This window comes from Notechis scutatus, chromosome 3, assembly GCF_049901735.1.
Source record: "Notechis scutatus isolate UNSWTSFEM ecotype Mainland chromosome 3, rNotScu1.2, whole genome shotgun sequence".
NCBI lineage: Eukaryota > Metazoa > Chordata > Lepidosauria > Squamata > Elapidae > Notechis > Notechis scutatus.
The window spans coordinates 162,982,464-163,007,364 of record NC_142011.1 but is presented as its reverse complement, the minus strand read 5'-3'; the positions used below and the strand labels follow the sequence as shown (position 1 = coordinate 163,007,364).

Below are 24,901 nucleotides of genomic sequence, written 5' to 3'. Positions count from 1 at the left end.
TATAGAGCATGGAAGAACAGGTGAAAAAGTGGCAGGAGTGGGAGAACCTTGTGACTTCCTGCCAGCTTCCCCAATGACTCTGCTTGTGGGAAGTTGGCAGGGAAGGTTGCAAATGGCAATCACGTAACCATAGGATGCTGCAACATTGTAGCTGTGAGTTATTGAGTGCCCAAATTGCGATCACATGACCATGGGGAAATTGCAACAGCTGCAACTTCTAATCCCCTTGTTCAGTGCCATCTTAATTTTGAATGGTTACTGAATGGTCATAACCTGAGGACTATCTATATTGTCAACTTATTTCTTAATATTTTATGCATTAGGATCAATCAGGTCAAGGTACAGGAATAAGATCAGGAAATCAGCTTCTTGTTTCAAAGTGGTACAAACTGCTTACTAGCAGCAATTGAAAAAAGGGACAGTAGAATGTATTTTCTTGTAGAAGAAAGATTGTATGCAAAAGTATGCAGAGTAGAATTTAGATATATACCTTGACTCATATGCTGTAGATTGGTGAATGAACAGTTTGGAAGGGCTTTCCATAAGTATAGTACCTCGATAGATGCCAATACACAAAGTTGTTTGGTTGGTTTTTGCTTTCTAAATCTCTCTGCCTGCAAAATACAACAGGTACTGGTTTTATTTATCAGAAGTGAATGTAACATAATAGAATAACAGAGTTAGTAGGGATCTTGGTCTTCTAGTCCAACTCTTTGCTCAAGCAGGAGACCCTGTACCATTTCAGATAAGTAGTAGCCCAATCTCTTCATAAAAACCTCCCGTGAGGCAGCACCAAAAACTTCCGAAAGCAAACCGTTCAACTGATTAATTGTTCTAATTGGCAGAATGTTTTTCCTTATTTCTAGGTTGGTTCTTTCCTTGATTAATTTCCACCCATTGCTTCTTGTTCTGCTTTGAAGTGCTTTGGGGAATAGTTTGACCCTCTCTTCTTTGTAGCAGCCCCTTAGACATTGGAACACTTCTATCATGCCACCCCTAGTCCTTCCTTTCATTAAACTAGACATACCCAATTCCTGCAACCATTCCTTATATGTTTTAGCCTCCAATCCCCAGAATGTAGAGCCCTAGGACTCAATTTTCAGGGGTCCAGTCAGTCTAAGATAGGAACTTAAGAGTGCTGTTCCTAATCTTTTTTTTACACAGTAGTAAAGGTCACAAGAATAGAGACGGCTTTGTGCTGGCCCTGAAACAGATCGATAGAGAGATTGAGAGAATAACAATTCAGCTTTCAATTGTTGTATAAGTAAGGACTGGAACACAGAGCAAGAGGTCTGTTTGATCTCTGACATTCAGTTTGAACTTAAAAGCCTTGGCTCCAAATAATGATTTATTTTTTATTTTTGGAGGAGGCAATTTTAAATGTACACATAAAAGTACAAACTATCCACATTAACCAAACAGTAATGATCAAATGAATCAGATTACAACCAAGAAATATTTTTAAAAGTTATTATTTCCTTAAGTGTAGCTTAAAGTGTTGGTTTTTTTTCCTTTTATGGTTTAAGATATTATCAGTTATTACAAATCATAGCATAAAATCCTCTCAGAAATACTGAATAAACGTACGTTTTGTCAAAATTCACAATAAGTGGTCCAAATTATTCCTGGATAGATTGCCATCAATTGCCGACTACTGAATGCCAAATGAAATAGCTGCATTGTTTATAATCCTAATTAAACCATCTGGCATATTTTATTCTGAATGACAATTTGGATGAGGTAGAGATGTCTTTCCTCTACAGGAAAAAGAACACTGCAATATTCTACCCAAAACCTCTAGTTACTGCTGTGTGTGTACTGCTTGTATTCCTGCCAAGCGACTCATTCCACCTAGGGCCTTCTCCAGTTCTCAGGCAGGATTGAATAGAAACAATCTGAAATTCCAAGTTAATTATTTTGCTAGAAAAAATAATTCCACAATAATTTCTCTCTTAAAAAAAACCGTTAAGCCAGCACAATCAATTTCCTTCATGCTATTATCAGCAACAAGAAGATTAAAAGACAAAGAACAAGAGAACACCTACATTTCCCATAATTCTTGCCTTGGCTGGCTCAAGCTAGCACAAAATAGGTATAAGCATCACTTTCCTCCACGGTGCTTTTTGGAGTAATGTATCTAAACACATTATTAACACAACATGGTTTGTACCCTGTAATCAGATCCCTATATAAAAATGTACACTATCCCATCTATTATATCTTTGATGTCACTTAGCAACATTTTATTCCTCCTCCCAAAAAGTAACCTGCTGCAAATAGAGCTGGTTCTCATATCTTAGAGCCTATCATTTTCCAGGGACTTATACTACTGAGGTTTAGCAGCACAGTTAGAGGGGATTCTGAGGATCACAAAAAAGAGGAAATTTGAGGTTTAAATGTGGTCCTATGGTTGCAGCTTGCTCACCCATGAACCAATTCAGTCCAATTTACATTCACCTGACCTTTTTGACTGAGAATTGTTCAATTTGGTTGTTTTTTCTTTTGAAAAGCTTCTGGACTTCCTTGAAAACAGTCTGTGCACCGTTCACTTCACCAGTAGCTCCTTGACACACTGTAATAAAAAGCAAATTCTTTCATTAATTTAAAAAAAAAGGTCCTGTTCCCTCATTGAGAATCCCACATGCTCATTAAGCATGTGGAAAATTTTATGAATCATTGATTCTTAATTTGTTGGCTTTCCTTTTTCCTTCCTTTCTGAATCATGTCCGCTAAACTGCAAATCTGCAGGCAGATTCAGTGTTGCTTTTTGAATAGCAACTAAGATACTTTAAGATCTTATAAAAACAAATATAAAGTATACCGAAATATAGGATGTGATGCATTCACTATTTTTTGTGTGAGATAATTGCTATTGTTGGGTTCCATTTACATGTTTGCTTTTAGTTGCTTTCTACATTTAATATGAGGCACCCAGGGTCACCTGTTGATTAAGTAGATATAGACTTACCAATAAATGTACGACCAACGTATGTTCAAAAACTCACTATAAGTGACACGACAGAAATGCATCCAATACAGGTAGTCCTTAATTTACAACTATTTGTTTAGTGACAATTTCAAGTTACAACAGCACTGAAAAAAGTGGCTTATAACTGGTCCTCACACTTACCACTGCAACGTCCCCATGGTAACATGATCAAAATTTGGGTGCCTGGCAAATGTCATGTATTTTCAACCGTTGCAGCATCCCAGGGTCATGTGATTGACATTTGTGACCTTCCCATCTGGCTTCTGACAAGCAGAGCCAATGGGAGAAGCTGGATTCACTGAACAACTGCATAATTCACTTAACATCTACAGTACTTTGCTTAACAACCATGGCAAAAAAGGTTGTAAAATCGGGTGTGACTCACTTAACAACTATCTTGCTTAGCAATGGGAATTCTGGTCCCTATTGCACAGTCATAAATCAAGGACTACCTGTGTGTTTTTGACATTGTTGTATTTATTTATATGAATAATTTTCTTCATAAAATATGATGACACCAAAGAACAAACACTATATTATTTCCACCCCAATTGCACATACTTCTGAATCATATAACAATACTTCCCTGCTGTTAGGTAGGCATAATAACACTGGGACCATCTTGATTCATTTTTAAGACGTTCAAATGATTCGAAAGCATCCTTGAAGTTCATTTCTATCATGCTACACCAGCCTAAAAGGGACAATCAAAATTGTTGAACACAGAAATTATGTATGTCCTATATATTATTCATAACAAAAGAAGATAACTTCTAAAATAGCAAAATACACTCTGCGATCTGGCTCCCAATAAGCTTCTGAATGCAATTCCAAGTGCTAGGTATTACCTGTAAAGCCCTAGGTAGCACAAGAGTGAGTTTCTTGAGGGACCAACAGAAATGGCATGCTTGAAGTTCCTTTTTTAAAATATTATCATCTTATGAGACCCAGAAAGTCTGCCTTTTCTACAGTTGTCCCTGTTCTCTGCAACAACCCCTCCCGCCACAAATACCACAGCCCCCAAATCTTCTTGCCTTGAGGAAAATCATTCAAATTTGGCTCTTTCCCTAGGCATTAGTGGTTACTTGAGTGTGACATGTAGTCATTTTCTTGTTTGCCTGGTTGCCATTTTATATTTATATGCTGTCCGTTGTTATATTGGGTTTTGTTTTGCTTCCTTTTGATCCATTGTATGTTTATTCTATATGTCATCCAGAGTCACAGTGTTTGAACTGGGCAGCCCTATAAATTTTGAAATCAAATAAATATGTATCTGCTGGAGACTGAATCATTCAGATACTTATATGTACACAGAAAGGAAACCTTAATGTTAGCATATACCAATTTCATAGAGGCAGACATGCTGAATCTCTCTCTGATCAATTGCAAGTTCCAAAGCAGTATGGAAGGAGGTCAAGGCACTGTTGATTTGACACTAAAAAGAGAAGAAAAACTGCAATCAAAATGTGGAGGTACAGAAGTATCAACTTTACAAATGTTCATTCAAATCATGCTACAACAGTATAAAAGAAAGTTAATTGCAATGATCATCTCGTGAAATGCTTGTAAGAATTACAAAATGTGGAGTAATTATTGAAATCAATGTAAAATTCAGCACTCCAGTCTTCTACTTCCTTGAGCTCATGTCCTCCAAAACTGTCAGTTCATATGTGATAGTGACAGAAAAAGCAAATTCTCACACTATTCTAAAAGATCTATCATAAATTATCCCCTTCTGCAGACCCACATTCAACTCTGAGTCGAAGAACTTGAATAACAGTGACTCAAGACCTGCCACAATATTACCATACAATGTCATAGCACTTCCACTAGTAGTAGCATAGTTTTACTGCCAGATTCTTTTTTTTAACTACTATATCCATCACAGAAGAATCTAAAGAACTACCAAGGTCAAAGCCTCTAAACGCCTCTAAACGTACCTCTAAACGCTGTATTCTGCCTTTGAAAAACATAAAGAGAGATGAGTTTGGATAAGCAGCTTCTTTTTTCTGAAGAATCTCTTCAGCCTCTTGCAATCCTGCTTTGGTATCACTGCCATCCAAAGCAAAGAAGGGGCGAACCACTGTGTGGTACCACAGCAAGGCTAACCTAAAAGTATAAGGAGATATTGACATTAGCTAGTTCCATACTTTGGAAATTCAGAAGCATCAAAGAATATACAGTAATATGGAATAGTCATTAAACAAATCCAAATAGTCCATTAAACAAATTGCTTTTTAAAACTTCAGCAACTTAGACTGAGTTGAGTGCATGCACACGGTATTATCTACTGTTCCCAATCACTCTCTGAAACAAGCAAGTAGTCACATCTCTCTTTGGAACATGCTTGCAAGTAAATTACATGAATGGATATAATAAAAACTTCCACACCTATTTTGTGTGAAGCAGTCTAGAATTTGATTGTGTTATGGCACGCATGAAGAATATGTGGCCTTAGGATCCCATTTAGCACCTGAAACACTACTGGTGTCTTCCTATGTCACCCCTAAAAGGTGGCATAGTTTCCATAATGTTTACATAGAAACTAAATGAAAACTGTACTAAACGAGAGTCATATTCAGATATTCCTTTTCTATCTATATAAAAATGGTATCACTCACTTTACAGCATTGCCTTTTGTAACACAGATTTTGTCTCTCAAATAGCTAAACGGAGTGTCCTGTCACTAAATTATTACTTTACCAGAGATGTTTTATTAAAACATTAAAAAATTAAGTTAGTGTTTACTCAACAGAAGTGGCATGAAAGAGCCATTCTTCAATTTCTGAAGCTGAATCTGATAGTAGAAGAGATATGGAATTCCCTAGAAAATGCCACCGAGCCTACCAATTATATAATCAAATTATAAATCAGCTTTCTAAACATAAACAAATTAATACCCAATAATTTTATTACTTCAGACATCAGAAACACTGCCACCATTGCCAACAAAAAATTAAATGTTCTCACAAGAGGAAATAATGTGCCTCGTTTAATTATATTTCTTCTATTAGTTAGGGCAATCATCTAGGAGTTATCCAGATTGTTGAAGCACAGAACTAGAACCCTATGGTAACTTAAAAACAATGCGGACCATTTCAAGGAATTTCAGATCCAGATCCAGGATAACCTTGAACTTGCAGAATCTGTTAAAGAGGCTCCTCCATTGAGTGATGACATTAAGTTGAGAAGAAAGGCTACATCTATCAAAGATGTGTGTGGAAAAGTAACCTTTTCATTGAAATGGAGCCCAGATACAAAGGCTCCTTTTCAGCCGAAGAACAGAAGAGTGCCAACGCAAGTACTTACATTTTTAAAATAGCATTCTACTACTGATTTACACAGAAGCATACAAATACAGAAAAATTAGCTCTTAGGAAATATTTTAAACGACAGACTTTAAGAATGGTTTAAGTGGAATTTGTTCTGAGTGCAACAATTTGCACTGAGTAAAAATAATTTAAGGACACAGTAAGGTTCTTTTCTTAAAGGCCCAATTCTATAATTTAAAGCATATCAAAACACAACTCCTAACCTCGCTAGGTGATGTTTCCATTATATATTATTTTTTAAAAAGACAAGACAATGTTGCTACCTTACATTGGCTTGAAGTTTACTTACTTACTTCAGTTCTAAGCTATTACCAAAGCATTGCAATATAGCTACTCACGTAGCTAAAGGGGCCTTCATGTCCTTACTTTCACTTGCATACACCAATGAAGAAAGCCCCTGCAGGCGGTCTCCAGGAAAACCCAGCAGATTGATGATTTTGAGCAGGTTTGGGGGCACCATGGATATGCAAAGATGAAAAAGTCCATATCCAAAGCTAACAGCACCTTTCAGTCTGTTAAGTGAATCCTCTGTAACACCTTCTGCAGCAATATGATTATCATTTGTAGCATCAGAAGTCAAAGATTCCTGAGTTATCTTCTTCTGATATAATTCCTGAAGTGTATTAATGTCTGAATAGCACTTATTGTAGATTTTCCAAGCTTTTCTAAGGATCCACCCACCTTTTATATAAGCTGAGGGGAACAAAAATATATAAAGAGATAAAAAAGAGTTTAGTCAGAGAAAGGATTTTCTAGGTTAAGAAATTAAAAAATTATGTCTCCTCCAGATGTCCACATCCGTATGCCCTCCAGAGTTGTGAACTATCATTCCTATTTTCTCCTAGTCAATATGTGAGGAAGAAGTAATTATGTGTAGAAAGATTGCTATAATTATTTGGAAATATTAACAAACTGTTATAACTAAATACAGATAATTGTCAACTTACAACAGTTCATTTAGTAACCATTTGAAGTTACAACAGCACTGAAAAAAGTGACTTATTTTCACACTTATGACTATTGCTGCACCCCCATGGTCACATGATTTACATTCAAATGCTTGACAATTAGTTTATATTTATGATGGTTGCAGTGTCCCAGGGTCATGTGATCACTTTTGGAAACCTTCTGACGAGCAATATCAATGGGGAAGCCAGAGTCACTTAGCAACCATGTTACTAATTTAACAATTGCAGTGATTCACTTAATAAGTGTGGCAATAAAGGTCGTAAAATGGGACAAACTCGCTTAACAAATTTCTCACTTCACAACATAGATACTGTGCTCTCTTGTGGTTGTTAAGTCAAGGACTACCTGTACAACTCAACACAGTCAGCAGTAAATCATAATAATTTGAGCACTGCGTATTTTTAATTTTCAGATTTTGTGATAGGATTCAGCGAAAGCTTTGAAGTTATAAAGAAGCAAATCACTTTCTAATTTAGTGTGTTGTATGTACCCAATCATAAGGTTAAAGAACTAAGAAAACATAGTGTTCAATTTAATGTAGCACAAACAAAATTGTTATATCCCGATTTATTATGCAATGGCCTGTAACACAGGGATGAAGATATTTAAACATCAAACATGTAACAGCAAAGACATGGAGGAAACTCTAACTCTTTTCATCATATCTAGTAATCATCTGAATTTTTATAGCCCAGATCAGGGAAAATTTATTTTAATCTAAAGGATTAATGAAGCAAGACCCTCCAACCTATAGAAAATCAAGCTGTCTATTGCAATAACACATTTGTTCCAGAAGCATGATTCAGCTTTAACAGGAAGCTAAAATTACTGCAAGACTGTGCCGTTCAGTTTCTTTCTGCTGCATAGCATATTTGGGTCTCATGTGGTTCACCACAAGGTAAGCATTTGTACAATAAGTGTTCAGCAATGCTTCGGTAACCATGGAGAAATGAACAAAAGTTCTACCCCTTTCACCTTGGATGGTGCAATCATAAATAAAGTAGGAAATACGAGGAACTTTTCATAAAAACTTTACATAGCTAAAATCTTTAAATGGTTTTGCTGTTAATACCTTTCTGTTAAACATCATTACTTAATTACTTAAAGTACTGTATCTGTTAAGTCCTAACAGATACAGTACTTCAGTACACTTTTCAGTATACTTTTGTCTGAAGTGGTGTAGGGTTTCCTGCTTAAGCAGGGAGTTGGACTAGAAGACCACCAAGGTCCCTTCCAACTCTGTTATTCTATTCTATTCTTTATATATTTCCATATATACTTCTAGGCTATTATACATAGATGTTTTTGTACTTAAGAAAATAATTAGTAAAGCACCAGTTTTGCTTAGAATGTATTACTGTTATGCATCAACTGATTAATTAAAATATTTTGCCAGTATTAATAGAAACTAGTAACCATATGCCAAATGACTTGAAATTGTATTTAAAACATTTAATGTGTTTTAAAATTGTATTTAACCATGTAGAAAGGAAGCTATGCTCAAAGGAGAATGATAATAATAAAATCTTTAACAATAGAAATCGTGTTATCAAAAAGATACTAGAATTAAAACTGAATTTCATTATTAATTTAATTAATAACAAAACATAGGACTCCCTTCTCATAACACAGAATGCAAATGACAGAACTTCCAACCACATGCTCCACCCAAACACCCACAGAGGCCTCAGCTTATTTCAAACCTATGCAGGTTGTCCTTGATTTATGACCACAATTGGGCACAAAATTTTGGCTTAAGTCATTGTGGTCATTAAGTGAGGTGCCCATGGGACCGCTTCACTCTCTTCCCGGTTGCAGTCGCTCAGTAGACAGAGTGAAAGAGTTGCCTGCTGAAAGAGCACGGGCAGCCCTCCTCCAAGTATAGAAGGGAATCCCTGCACTGAGCTGGAGAAAAGAAGTTTGGATCCCCAAGATCTGAGTTTTCTTTCTCTGGCCCACTGAAGGCCTCCCGCTCCCTCTATGTGCAGAAGGGAACCGCTATGCAAGTGTCCTGTGCTAAAAGAGCCATGGTGGCTGAGTGGTTAGAATGCCGTATTGCAGGCTAACTCAGCTGACTGTCAGCAGTTCGATTCCCGCCGGCTCAAGGTTGACTCAGCCTTCCATCCTTCCAAGGTTGGTAAAATGAGGACCGAGAGCGTTAGGGGCAATATGCTGACTCTGGAAACCACTTAGAGAAGGCTATAAAGCACTGTAAAGTGGTATGTGAGTCTATGTGCCATTGCTATTGCTAAAAACCCTTTTGGCTTTCATCATGGAGTCTTTCAGTCAGTGTCTTTGAGAGCGAAAGGGCTGCTTGGTGGAGGGACTCCACCCCACATGGGGCAAAATCAATCTGGCAGACAGCCTTTCAGATTCACAAACAGACTGGATGAAAAAGGTCCATTCCAAAATGGGTCATAAGTGATCTTTTTCAGCCAGCTCCCAGGCAGTTCAACCAGTCCTGTGGCAGTTGCTTGTGACCTTCCCTGCCAGTTTCCCTGTTGACTTTCTGAGGAAGCCAGCAGGGAAGATTGCAAATGGCAAACACATAATCATGGGAGGGCAGGGAGGCTGGGAGAGTGGCAACCTTTTGTAAGAGTGAAAGGGTTGCTAAGAGCTTAGCAATTACATGACTGTGGGGGTTCTGCAATGGACATAACTCCAGGCATCCATCATAAGACCTTCTGTTCAATGCCATCATAATTTCAAACAATCTTTCAACAAATGGTTAATAAATACTCTCATACTCTGCACAAAGCAGAGGAAATTATATCAAAATAATCCATATATTATACAAAGGTAAACTGGAAATATAATTACAAATAAACTGTGTTCTACTTGTATAACTATAAAAATTAGGAATTTTGGGGATTTTTAAACAAATTTTATTAGATATAAACATAAAAAACATGGTGTCTCTTTTTTGACATACATTTCTGTCCAATCTTTTTACAATTAGAAATAACGAAAGAAGTTGATACATTTATATACATGTATACATTTTTGTGTATCATTTTTTCAATTATCTTTTATTCCTTTTGATCACTTCTCTAATTATTTTAAATCTATGAATACCCTTTCATGTCCTTCCATTTATAAAATTTGTTCATATTTTATAATATTCTAATTCATCTCGCTCCTTCAATTCAAGAGTTAGTCTATCCAATTCGGCACAATGTAATATTTTCCTAATCAAGGCATCTTGACTTGGAATCTCTCTTGCTTTCCAGTTTTGGGCGAATGTTATTCTTGCTGCAGTAATTATGTGTATAATATAATAAGTATCAACTATGTTTACATTCCCCGCCATTATTCCTAAAAATTAGGCATTTGCTTATGTATGTAGGATATACATAAAGATTAGAAGCTACCTAGCATTTAAAAAAACAGGTAATGTAGTTGCCAGGAATTAAAATTCACAAAAAAAGACAGAAAGTAACAAGCATGATAAATTATGTGATTGTTTCCCCTTTGATGAATGGTAACACTTTTTTGAGATACAGCAAGACATGATACCTAGCATCAACAACAAAAAACTATGGCAAAGGCATACCTTTGCCATAGTTACATTTGTTACATTCATAGTTACATTTGTTACATTTGACTTAGATTAGAAATATTTATAATATATGTTAGATCTTAAACTAATGGCATTCATAACATATAAAAGTTTTTGTACTGTATGCTATGAAACCAACCATTTAAGTAATCCTGGTTTTAGATTATAAATATTATTAAAAAAAATAGATGTCACAGCTTACCGGATAATTCTTGTTTTACAAAAGACAGCACAGCAAGGTACACTTGACAGTCTGCCACAATGATTTGCCTCTGCAATCGATCTATCATGGATGGGGCAGACTTCCTCCCATCAACCTATTTGAAAATAATAAAGAGCAGAACCATCATATTAATAAGATATGCATAAAACATACTATTCCTGTGATGGCGAACCTATGGCACGCGTGCCACAGGTGGCACGTGGAGCCATTTGTGCGGGCATGTGAGCCCCAGCCAAACTTACCTGCACTGTGCATGCACATGCCTCCAGGCTGATTTTCGGCCCATTTGAGGCCGTTTTCGCCCCCCCAGAGGCTCAAGGGAAGCCTCTGCAGCCTTGGGAGGCCAAAAAACAGACCCATTTTGGCACTTCCAGTATTTCCAGAAATACAGCACATGTAATTTTCTGCATGGGAGCCCAAAAAGGTTAGCCACCACTGGACTATTCTAAGAATGGAACATTCTGGGTCACACCAGTTACAGCCATACAGCCTGCGGGAGGGAGGGAGGGAGAGGGAGGGAGGGGGAGAGGGAGATCTGACACTTTTCTGGAAGTTAATACTTTGAACCAGAAATGCTTTATATTTTTTCCATGTCATCCAGCTGTGAAAAACATAGTGTTATAGAATGGTAGGTTTCCATCTCCCAAATATTAATTAATTAAAATTTAGTCAAGGTAGGTATGGTGAATTGACTTGTAATAAATTCTATTCAAAATAAAAAATGCAAATACAAATTAAACAGACTGTATTTCCTAAAACTTTTTAAAATGTGCTTAAAAACCACTGAAGTTTTAAAGTTTACATTTTAAAACCACTGTAATGTTCATTTTATTCAGACATCTTGGCTGTAGCAAGCAATATAATATTATATTTTCATAATATATAATACAACAAGTTTTCATCAGTATAATATTCAGATTCTATGATTAATTTTAAACACATATCCAAATTATATCAAAAGTAATTAAAGTTATAATTAGAATATTGACTATGTGAACTTTGTAAGATAATATTTGTTATTATCTTTCATCAACCTCCCCACTCCCAACAATCTCAACAATGCGATTGCTTAACATGGAATTCTACTGTTCACCAAGTAGATTGACTCTCTTCTCCCTATTCTTTTACAGCAAGTATCCTATGGAGAATACATCAGAAAATGGATACAAAGACCAGCTCCACATAATCCTTTAGAAATTATATAGAATAGTGACACTAAACAAAGGGCTCAGATTCTATGCACTCAACATTAATAATGCAGTATGTTCTCAAAGGAAGCCAAAATTTAAATTATTTATAGACTATGAAGTTTATTACACCTAATTCCACTGAACTAGGAAATCTATGTAGCATGAATATGACAGTTTAATAAAATTTATTCTTACAATTCCATTGAAGGTAGATGCTATTATATTTACATGATGGGGGCAAATTAAGTAAAGGTCAACTGTAGTTATGTAATAACCTAAATTGTTAGTTAAAGGCATAAAGTAAATTTGTGGCTCTTGGTTTTATTTTTAAGTGTTAGCAAGACAAAGCTCCAAAGGCAAGCAAAAACACAAACAACCAAATCATAATGCTACAAATATTTCCATTAACCTAGATATAAAAGTATTAGTAAAATGAATTCTGAAGGCTAGATGGTAACTGTGGACAGATGGTGATTGGACAACAGCTGCCGTTTACATCGTACTTAAAAAGTGGAAACAGAGGGGAAAGAGGAGATTGGATTAAAGAACTAGGCAAACATTATGATGAAAACTTGTTTTTCTTCATGGTTAGGTAGGATTCTAGGAGGGATTTTAATCTTTTGAAGGAAACTTTGAAGTATTGAAGAATAACATAATTAATGTTTAGCAGATAGACAAGAACAAGAAATAAAACTAGAAACAGGCATAATTTTTTACAGAGAAAAAGGGACACTTCTTTACTTGCAGATCACCAACAATGGTATGACTAATCTTGCTATGGAAAAGAAAAAAATTATATACAGAACATACCCAAGATTATAATTTGTTTATGCTACCAGAAGACAATACACTGTCTATAACTTATAAGAGCTAATTTTAGCTGGGATTATTTTCTCTGTATATAATGGTATAAAGGCCAATTTTCAGAGAAATGCCTATTTGAACAGCCATTTGTCGGGTACTCTGGAAATAGGAATAATAGGAGATAATGATGCCTGAGTTCATAAAAGTATGTCAAAATTTTAAAAGCAACAAAACTGAATATGAGATTATTGCATATTACATGCTATGGAGTCCCATAGGACAGGCATATATAAAACAGTAGTGTATTGACACAGGACTCATTCATCTAGGTATTGGCAATGTTTCACTTACATTCTTCTTAATTTTATTTTTTATTGTTTCTATGACTCCTGCTTCTTCACTCTCACATAATTTTTCGGTAGCTTTTAAATCGTCACATGCCAGCTGCATTTTCTCTTCTTCAAATGTCATCATGGCATTCTGTTAAAACATAAAAAGACTACTGAACCTGAAAGTGCCAAACTAATCTAAATGCATTTATTACTTTACAAACTAATGATATATTGTTCTTTTAGAAGCTTTTTGAAGCAACTTCATTAACTAAGATATAATTATATATAAGAACTCCTTCAATTATAAGCAACTGTCAGGGAAGTTGAGAACTTAATTCAAAAATTATTTTTGTGGCCTTTTAAAAACTAACAAATTATCATATAATGAATCTGATACACTACAGAGTATTATCACATTATGCAGCAATAAACCTTAAATTAATCTTTAAGTTTCACAAGGCACTTTTCTGAAGAAAACCAGCACAACTATCTTTTTGCAAAATCAAAAAAACAACAACAACCCAGGCTACACTTACAGCTGTAAATTGCCTACAATGCTAGAAGGATGAAATCTTCTTAAAAGAAAAATAATATACCATTAAACAAGAAATCAATGTAATTACTAAGATATCAGGTAATACTCCTTCATAATCATGATTCCTCAAATGTGTCTGTATATACACTGTGTGTGTGTGTGTGTGTTGTGTGTGTGTGTGTGTGTATATTAATGACAATTTATTTTAAACTCTGTTTAGCTGCTTAGATTTAGGCAATTCTGAATTACAATTTACAACAGAGCATTTGTACTCCCTAAAAATCAATACTTTGATATAAGTTTTTGCCTTTTTACATATGTAATAAAATAAATACTTCTTGGTAATGTAAATCTATTTCTCACTTTATTAAAATTGAAAACAATGAAAAGGAATAATTAGCAATCAACTTGATAAGATTGTTAGAAGATTATCAGATCGTTAGAAGATTTTGTACAGAGGTGGCCTAAAACTGTTGTATTATAGTAACTAAAATATAATTAAGATACATAAATTATCTTCTAGTTACTGTTATTGCCACAAATTATATATAAATTCACTAAGGGAAAACAAAACCTATATGTATTTAAAGAATTCTATGCCTTACAACCAAACTAAAGATATGCAGAAATGCCTTACTTAAATTAATTTAATCTCCATTTTGGCACAATACATTTTCCTCTTTTTTTTAAATAGAAGATCTCAATTACACTGGAACATAAACTACTGCAGCTATATTTAGAACAGAAGAAGCTTTGCAAGATATAATGTTGCTATATTGGATTGTTATATTCACTTAAAATCCCATCTTAGGTAAATGACCCATTTAAATAAAGGAGGAAAAATATATTTCCAATATCTTTACAAAAGACAAGAATATATTCAAACAAAACTGTCTTCAATTTTAGATTTATAAAAGCACTTGTACATCAACTATTTACAAGAGAGGTTATCACACAAAGATATTTCCTGTATTTTTGGCAGGATTTCTTAACATAACGCCAATAAAGAATGGAAGTAGAGCTGTAATATTCATATACTTGGCCTAAAAGTACCACAATACCCTTTCTTTTCATAGATAGTGAAGCAACTATTTTACATTACAATCTTTCATTAACTTTCTTATGAGCTCATGTAAACAGGATACTTGTTTATCAGCATCATAATAGATGGCTCACACCTATTATAGAAATTACTGAATGGTAAATTCCAAACAAACTTAATTTAAGCTTTATGCAATGTATGAATCCAGCCATAGTGACAGATTAGAATGGAATACTGAAACATAATATAATTTTACTAGGTTTTGGTGACATAACCTAGCAAAATATAATTTAGTGTTACATATGAAACAGATCACAATAAGCACTTGGATTTATATACTGCTTCTCAGTACTTTACAGCCCTCTCTAAGTAGTTTACAAAGTCAGCATAATCTACGAAACAATCTAGGTCATTTTACCAACCTCGGAAGGATGGAAGACTGAGTCAACCTTGAGTCGGTGAAAATCAAACTGCCAAACTGCTGGCACTTGGCAGTCAGCAGAATTAGCCTGCAGTACTACCTTCTAACCACTATGCCACCACAATTCCATGTCTTGTTCAACAACGATTAAAGAACTGGCTTTCTTTTGTGCACACACACAGATAGTGAACAGTACATATGCACACGTGAAGGAATAGTCCCTTATTCTGCAATCTATATGCCTTTTGATTGAAAAATGTTTAAGAATATAGTAAAACTAAGACAAGTATTTTAGTTATATTCCTCAGCCTGGCAGAGAAGAAGTGTGCAGTTAACCTGGAGTCAATGCGCAACTGCAAAAGGGCTAGGACCTATACTTCCTAGGTTCTTTGCAGCTTATCTATTATTCCCAAGAGTAAGCTGCCAGACTGGAGAGATTCTTGTATTATACGCAGAAAGTAATAAAGTAGTTAGCTCAAACACTGCACCCGTGGGTCTGGTTGTTCACATATGACAATTCCCCAGAAAAGTAAATGAAATGCATAACGAACCATACCAAAACTCTTACACCTATCATTTTATTCTACTTCATTGATATAGCATTTGGATCATGCTGAAAAATGTGTATCATTTTCTCCAAACAACTTTTTACTAAATCTACAATTTCAAAATTATTGATAATTTTCAAAATCAGTGATCCAACAAAGGAATGCCATGCAATAACAACATATGTATTTGGACTCACTTACCAAAAAGCTGACAAAGCTGGCTCCAAAACTCATTAAAGGACTATGGTTTCTGTTGAAAGGAAAGAAAAATACAGTTAATACATATTAAAAAAAAATCTTCCTTCAGAATTTACACAATGTTCAATTTAATTTCAATCATGAATACTCCCCAAATTTCCCATTTTAAACAGGAAGGTGTTATTTTGGATGTCAAGTGGGCTATTTCAACCATTTTGGAAGTGTTTTACACCTAACATAAGCCTGTTCTTGACACAAAACAGTTTATTTTGATTTTGCAACTATTCCAAAATGCTTAAAACATCTTGTGTCATGCTTAAAAACTATTTTCCCTTGAAATGAAAAAAAGTTATGATGACTTGCACTTGAACCTAACCAGTGTCTGTTGCTAGAGTTGCACAATTGCAGGCCCTCCGCCAGAGTGTTAGCATTATGAAAATGATTTTTTTTCTTCTTTAGCCCAGTTTCAGGTTTAGAGAGAAGAGAAACTGGCTTCTCCAGAGAAGAATTCAACGGTGGTCCCAAAAGAGAAATTGCATGTGCTGGTGATAGTGACTCACTGCTGAGAGGAACAGGTCTGCAGAACAGACATGGTATCAAGAGAAGTATGTTGCCTTCCACGTGCAAAAATATGGGATGCAACAAGAAAGACTGTATCCAACCTGACTGCTATCTTAGAAGTTTTGTGTTGAAATAATACTGCCAGAATGAGTGTGGAAAGAAACAGAACAAGGAAGAACTAGGAATGAAACCACAGTATTTGAAAGACAAATTTTGTTTTCATCCATACTTCTGAGTGAAAGTCACGTCCCAAGGAAGAAATAGAGGATTCTGGAGGAGAACCATTGGCTCAAGCACTGGTGTGCCAAGAGATGGGCTGGATCTCATAGATTGGGAAGAATGTATTTCAGCTCAGGCAGGCTTTAAACTAAACATGGGAAATGTTATTCATTATTATTCAAAGCAATAAACTTAACAATGAAGAAGAATACAGCACTCAAGAATACACCAGGAGATGCAAGAAAAGTAGTACCAAAGGACTCCGATACCTGTACACTAATGCTCAGAAACAGAATTTTAAGTCCTAATACTGAAGACAAGGCAAATATGAAATTGTTGGTATTGCTGATACCTGGTGGATATAGCTCAAGCTCAAGGTATTGGAATATAATACTTAAATGATATAATTTGTTCACATTAAACCAAAGTGGAGGAGGTTGTGTTATACATAAATGACTACACTTATATGGACATATGGATCAATGGCAAAAATCCAGCCTAGTATAAAATTCTGAGAAATGAAATAATTAAGGCCCAGCACAAACAATACCAAACAGAAAGAAAAATAGGAGAATGCTGATGTGAATGGCGTGGCTGTTTAAAGAGCTTTGTGATGAACCAATAAACAAAAAGTACAAATTTAACATAAGGAAGAAGGGCATATTCAAAAGTGGTTCTTTGGATATATACAGAATTGCCAGTCTGCTGGTTGGAGAGAATTACATCAGCTTACATCAGGGGTGGGATTCTACCAGTTCGCACCTATTCGCTAGAGCCGGTTAACATTCTAAGCAGTTCGGAGAGCCGGTTGTTAGAAGAAATTACTGGCCTAATCCTGTAAGGAAGGCAGGAAGGAAACATTCTGGTGTTGCTTACAGAAACTGCCTCTCTGTTAACCCTTATTGCATTCTTGGCAGGACTAGACTTCCTGTCTCAGGAACTTCTCTGGAGTTTTTTTCCCCTCCTTTGCTGGTACTTTGCTTGTGTGGAGTGACCATTCAAAGTTACAATGGCACTGAAAAAAGTGTCTTATGACCATTTTTCACACTTACGACTATTGCAGCATCCCCACAGTCATGGAGGCCAGGCGAGAAGATGCGTGCCTCGATGTGAGTGATACTGAGTTGGCCATGCCCAGCCAATAACATGACCACCAAGCCACGCCCACCCAGTCACACGACCACCACGCCACGCCCACCAACTAAGCCACACCCACATAACCGGTTGTTTAAAAAATTGAATCCCACCCCGTCTTACATCCTGCAACAATACAGTTAAGACCATCCAATATCCACACACACACACAAAAGACCATCCAATATCCACATATGTCTAATCTACGTCCTTGGGTAGGACTTTATAGGTGGAAAAAAAAATGTCAGATCAGTCAGAACATCTGGTTAACTATGCAATGAACCATAAGAACATTCAATTTAATAAAAGCTAAATCAGAAACAAATTGGCATATTGTTATATATATTTTCTTAGCAATGTATGTGGAAAAACTGGTTCCAAAGATTGCCTCACAACTATTTAATAGTATCTCAGGAAGTAGACGTAAAGGGCATACATTCTGCAGAATCTGTGAGAGATTAAGGCCCTGATCATCACAAATAAAACAGCCATCCAAATGTCAGATTTTCATTATAAGATCTTTGCAATGTATCAGAGGTTAGTTAATAAACTTTGTAAGTAGCTTTCTGCTGCTAAGCATCCAATGCTGTTCACTCAGTTCATTTAACTCTGTGGGCTTTTATGTGAAATAGTTAAAATGCAACATTCATCTCAGTGGATTTTAAAGGTTCATGATTGGCCACTTACAAATCTTTTAAAGTTTGCCCCTTCTAATCTGTAATTAAATCAGAAAACTATATTTTGTGCCTTTGTTTTGCCAGCTTATATCCAAAGAGGTTTGCTAATGAACAAATAAAATTTACAGGAGTCAATGAAATATTTTAATTAAACAGTAGATGAAATTCTACCACTTCCATGGTATTACAAAATTTGTTCCCCTTTTGGAATAGGACATACAATAAATCAATCTAGACTAGCATCACATATATATCTGCTACCAGTTGATTCTCCCAACCATTTTTATCCCTGTTACCTGTCTTCTGGGAGAATAGGTTAAATTTTATTTTATTTATTTATTTTATTTTTTTGATTTGTCAATCGCTTACAAAACAATAGGTATAAGTATAAAACATGAGTAAGAATACAGAAAATAGGCATGATTAAATGGGGACAATAGGACAGGGACAGGAGGCTCGATGGTGCACTTATGCACGCCCCTTACAGACCTCTTAGGAATGGAGTGAGGTCAATAGTGGATAATTTGAGGTTAAAGGAGTGGGGGGGTTGAGGATGTAACTACAATAGTTATAAATAATGCCTAACTGCATTATTCCTCTGTTTGCCAATATTCTCTGGTTACAAAACTCATAGTTCTATGTCAAGAACTTTGATTCAGAGTTCAAAATATTTAAAAATAATGCAATTTTTCCTCTAGTGTTACACAAGAATTCCAAAACTATCATGGTAAATACCTAAAGAAGTAGCATAGCTTTGAAATAGTTCTACAGTTTTCTACAGGATCTGTTACGGAAGTAATGTTAAACCATCAAATTTATAGGAACATATTGCTGCAATTCGACTGATTGTGAAAGGAATCAGCTAGGAACACAGCAAATAATTCTAAATTTGTTATATTAGATTGCAACAATGGTTATGTTAAAATCTGTTTGAGCACAGAAACAGTAAATTCTATTTTCATGATAGAATTTAAATTCACCGTGCAACTGTTTCTTCTCATATGTTTACAATACTCTATAAATAACCATTGCTCTTATTTTATTAGTCTGGAGACTGAAATGAAGCTATTATCTGAAACAAAAAATATACTTATTTTAACCTGAAGTACAGTAGCACCTTGATTAAAGTATACTTATATGTCACTGAATTTTTTAAAAGGGGGGGGGGTCGAAACTACAGTCTTGTAAAACAGTGTTTCTTAAACTTTTGTCTCTCAGTAAGCATTCCTACTTTTAAAAATTATAGAGGACTCCAAAAGAGCTTTTATTTGCATGGGTTATATTTATTAATACTATCTTATTAAAAATTACAATTGACGCACTCACTACCACTAATGCTTCTCACAATTGTTTGACAGGATTTTAATATAGTATTATTTTTTAATATAGGATGGCAAATAATTTTGATTTTCTTGAGTCTTAGGGTCCATGGACTACACTTTGAGAAACACTACTTCAAAAGAGAAACATTTTATAGCAACTTCAAAATTAGATGGTCTTTTGCCCAGGTTTTGAATGTCCAAAGCTAGTTTCTCCAGGTATCACAATCAAACTGATTTTAAAGTAAGGTTTCAAAATAGAATATGAATTAATTTAAACTTCTCAGACCTTTACAAAATCTTAAATGGGTCCCATAGTAAAGAAATATTAACAGTTTCCTGTATAACATCTAGTCTACAATGAATCACACATATTACAACTAAGTGCAAGAAAAAACAGCTTTTCCAGTTCTTAATTAGAGCACGCAATAATCAACAACGATAAAACCGATTTGAAGGTCATTCTCCATAGCTTCAACTGCATCTACAAACCCATGCATATTCATATGCATATGACACAAAGTACATTATTGTTGTATATTGATAGATAATTGTAATATGTGCATTATATTTTGTACATTAATGTAATATATACAGTACATTATGTATAACATAGTACATAGTACAATATTGTTGTATAAATGTATATGTTTTGTATTAGAACATGAATTTACGACAAGGTAGGCCAAATGCTGCATTTCAAAATTACTTACTAAACCTCAGTTTTTCAACCTCAATAGCAAATATTATCATAACAAAATTATTCATTGTGTCTATATGTTGGGGTAAAGTCATACATTTTGGAGTCAAGTCTCTTGAATTAAACTTAACTCCATGCTGTTGTTTTTCACCATGATACAACGGGTTTGCCATTCCTTTTTCTAGGAGGATTGGTTCTTTTAAAACTTCCCTACAATTCTGGGATTTTCTGATAGTTTTTTTTATCCAAATACTCACAAGGTTCTGCTCAGGTTTTTGAGACAGCTAAGATCAGCTGTGATTGTAAATTGTCTGGGGACAAAAATCAAAAGCCATTAAGACCATTTTAAGAGTCGCAATATAACCTAAACGCTTTCAAAAACTTGTCATTAGATAAGGAAAAGTATCAGGACAAGGGAGGAGGGAGGAAGAAAAACTAAAGTTAATATTTGAATATTCTTTGTACCATGTTGCAATATGGCAGCAGACTGCAAACACACAGGTGTTAGTTAATAGGTGTGAAGCTGCTGTTAAAGATATTCTTAAAATCTGCTGGAGGAAAAGGACAAACAATAGACATATCAGATATAGGTCTATGAAGTACATATAGGTGGAGTAATATTTGTTAGCACACTGCAGACATACAGAGATCATTCTTTAAAAGAACTGATAACATTAGGATGCATTGAGTCTTGATTATCAGTGACCTTTCCACTGTCTACTTAAAAAAAAATTAAGTTCTGGACTTTATTTGTTCTTTTTGTTCAGCATTTTCCTTTCCAATTGAATTTCAGCGTATTTGTAATAATCAAAACATTGAGTCCTATGTAATATTTTCCAGAATTTAGATCCAATAATCTCTTTTTGAATGCTCCTCCCCATTATTTTCCAAAACTATCAGAAAATTTCTACTGTTCATCTTAATAATGTCTTTTCCTAGTTCTTTTCACAGTTTTTCCCAGTACCATTGCCTTGATAAGGCTCAATTTCTTTGAACTAGAAATCCTCATAATGGAATTTACAGATTAGAAAAAAGAACAAATTTATATTGACTATAGTCCTATAGACAGAGGGGCACGGGGAGAGGGGGAAAGAACAGACATGTTTATATAAGTCATGATGAAATATTACAATACTGGACAATTTTAATACAATTGCAGACCCCGTATGGTGTAATTAAGATGTTGAATTGGGAGTAGGAAGACGCAGGTTCTAGTATATTCTCAGTCACAGAAAAACTGTGACTTTGAATCACTCACTTTCTGTCTTTTAACCCAACCTACCTCCCAGTCTTGTTTTAGGGGAGAAAATAGGTCTCCCCAAATATTAATACTAAAATAATAGCAGTTGCAAGTTCCATAGCTTCTTCTGAAATATTTTGAAATGTCCTAGTGTAGCCTACAGCCTCCCAACTGACAGCTTCTATCCATGAATTGCCCTAGTTAGTTTCTGATCACAGATAAGGTGACTTATTGCAAATGTTTAGTCTAAATATCTAAGCAGTGTAATAAAGTTTAGGAACCAGCACAAAAGGTGAACTAACCAGTCAGTAGTCAATGCAGTTAATTACAGAAAAGTAGAAGTCCTATTTTATTTATATTCTACTTAAGCACTCAAGTCCTGAAGGCCAAACACCACTAAAATGTTTACTTTATTATAGATCTTCTTTGAACAAATCATTAGACAATAGGTTACTAAGTCAATGGGAACATTATCTATTTTAGGCAACCAAAATTAGAAGAAAGGAACACATGCACATGGAAAGAAACTTATAGTATGAGCAGGATTCCTTATAAGTAATGTGTGGCCTAAAACACCAGACTCTAATTAGAACTTCCTAGACATGAGCTATAATTTTGTGAAAATTGTGGATAATGCATTCAAGGTTTTGAACTTCCCATAAAGTCTGGTCTTGTGTGCCTCAGATCAGATTGCATTGAATTCTTACAAACCTTGACCATATCTCTGCCATGGCCATCAATCTTCTGCTGTGACATGTTTTTCCTGGAATCCTTAACCTTTCTTCTGCTCTGAATCCAGTTTGCCTGTAGGAACTTTGTATATTAATTTGGACTGGATTAGTTTTATAGCACCATTTAGCTGAAACATTTCTTTAATTTTTTAATTAATGTTAAAGATTAGAACTGATTGGCATCAAATTTGTGTTGTTTTTAGTATTTTAAAACAGCTTTATAGCTTAAAATGATTTTATGGGTCTTTTAATTTTTGATAACTTATGAGTTGGTTGAATGAGGGGTTGTTCTATAAGTGCTTTAAATAAAATAAAATAAAAATGCTAAAATGATGGCTACTAGACTTTGGGACACAATTCAAAGGGCTAACGGTTGCCTTTAAAGCTCCACTTAGAGCAGGGCTGGAATATTTCTGGTAGTTCCTTGCTGGAATTGAACCTGCTTGTTCAGTGCAGATAGTAAGGATGATGTTCACAGAGACATTGTCAAGTGGCAGGAAATCAGAAGTCCAGGCAGTTCAAATGAATATAGGTTTATTGTATATTAATGTTTTCCTCAAGAATCTGAATTAGTAATGGTCAAAACAAAATGGTGATGGATAACAATCAACGGATTTCAAGTGCGGGCTGGATTTAGATCTCCTGTTGGCACTAAAGGACTCAAGGTTGATGATGTGTTTGACCCTCCCTTGGGTTCAGCCTGATCATCTCTTACAGATATGAAGAACCTAGGCAATGAGGACCGAAATATTGTTTTAAGGCCTGAGAAACAAGCTAACATTTGGATGCAGCTCAGGTAGATACTTTCTTGATTCACTGAAGTATAAGTACCAGGAGAGGAGGGAGCAGTGACTTGCAAGATTATGTATGATTTGAAATGTCCAGGCCAGTATCAATAAATTTAGTTCCAGTTTTCTTAAGAAGTTAATTTCCTAGCCTGGTCTACCTATGGGGGCTGACAGCCTATCTGTCATCTAGAAGTAATCTATTGAGTTTATTTATTTATTTAAGAGACTTATATGGTCACAAAATGTATGGGCCATAATTCCAGATAGCTCACAACAGCAATAAAAACATAAGAGAAATAATAAAATATATTGGTGTGGCCAAGGCAGCAGGTCTACTCTCTGATATCTCCACTTTATAAAATACTTTCTTCTCAGAAATATGTATGATCTTACCTTCTAATATTTTGCTTGTTTAATTTCAACAAATTTTGACACCTAATTAATTGGTTTAGGACATCTTACTTAGTTTTCTGATTGTTATTTTACTGCTATGTTGGACTTATTTTTCTTTGTTTGTTATTGTACAGCACAAAGTATTTTGGGATAGGGTTGGTTGTAGGCACTAGTTGACTAGTAAATAGTTTAACAACTGACTCTGCTGGCATCATTGTCACTACCATACCACTAATAGTTGATTTGAGCATTAGGCATGGCAGTGCTCCCAAATGGTACACAAAACTACAGAAAATGTAACAATTGCCATTGCAATGACTATGTCAACATTGTTATATTTTGGATTATTTTAAAGAAGACTCTAGAAAATCTTAATTTGTATATAACTTCTGAAAAGATATAGAGTTTTGTAGACATTCTTTGTAAAAAAAAAAATCAAAATGGCATCCATGTCATGCTAAAGTTCTTATTGGAGGATCTCCTATATTTAGTGGATTGGTTTAAGTACTTAAAATGTAATATCTCCTTAAGTCTGAGCTTGATTTGGGGGCTTCATGGTCATATCCGGATCATTTTTTGTAGAAATAAAACAAATGTACACGGTCATCTTCTGGGATGTGTTTTCAAACTATCCAATTTAGTTTACAGCTCTGATGTTTCTTACTAGTCTCCCATATGTGTACCAAGCAGTTTAGTTTATTTAAAGCTTTATGAGATTAAACAAGATTGTCTGGGTGCTGGAAACTGCATTTCAAGATATATACCAAGCTTACTTTGACTGCATAGAAAAAACTTATCTTGAAAGAGAAAGATAGGGAAGGGAAAGGCTAAGAAAATAATCTGCTCTACTGAAAGGAAGAGGGGGATGTAATAGAAGATGACAGTACTCCTCCGGCAAATATTTGCAGAAAGCAAAGAAACGCTCTCATTAACAAGATATGTGTTATTTGCATTTAAGCTTCTTTCTCATCAGTAGAACAAAGTACATCAATATGTT

General features: G+C 35.0%; 1 protein-coding gene across 1 annotated transcript in view; it reads right to left on the bottom strand.

The window, feature by feature from the left end:
- Positions 1-24,901, bottom strand: part of TTC39C (tetratricopeptide repeat domain 39C) — a 33,156-nt gene that overhangs the window by 5,178 nt on the left and 3,077 nt on the right. The window contains exons 2-10 of the mRNA XM_087961636.1: positions 16,146-16,194; positions 13,418-13,546; positions 11,052-11,166; positions 6,660-7,014; positions 4,930-5,098; positions 4,331-4,424; positions 3,567-3,683; positions 2,463-2,572; positions 491-614 (exon numbers count right to left, since the gene is read on the bottom strand). Coding sequence (XP_087817762.1) covers positions 491-614; positions 2,463-2,572; positions 3,567-3,683; positions 4,331-4,424; positions 4,930-5,098; positions 6,660-7,014; positions 11,052-11,166; positions 13,418-13,546; positions 16,146-16,194 — 1,262 coding nt within the window. The remainder of the gene's footprint in view (positions 1-490; positions 615-2,462; positions 2,573-3,566; positions 3,684-4,330; positions 4,425-4,929; positions 5,099-6,659; positions 7,015-11,051; positions 11,167-13,417; positions 13,547-16,145; positions 16,195-24,901) is intronic.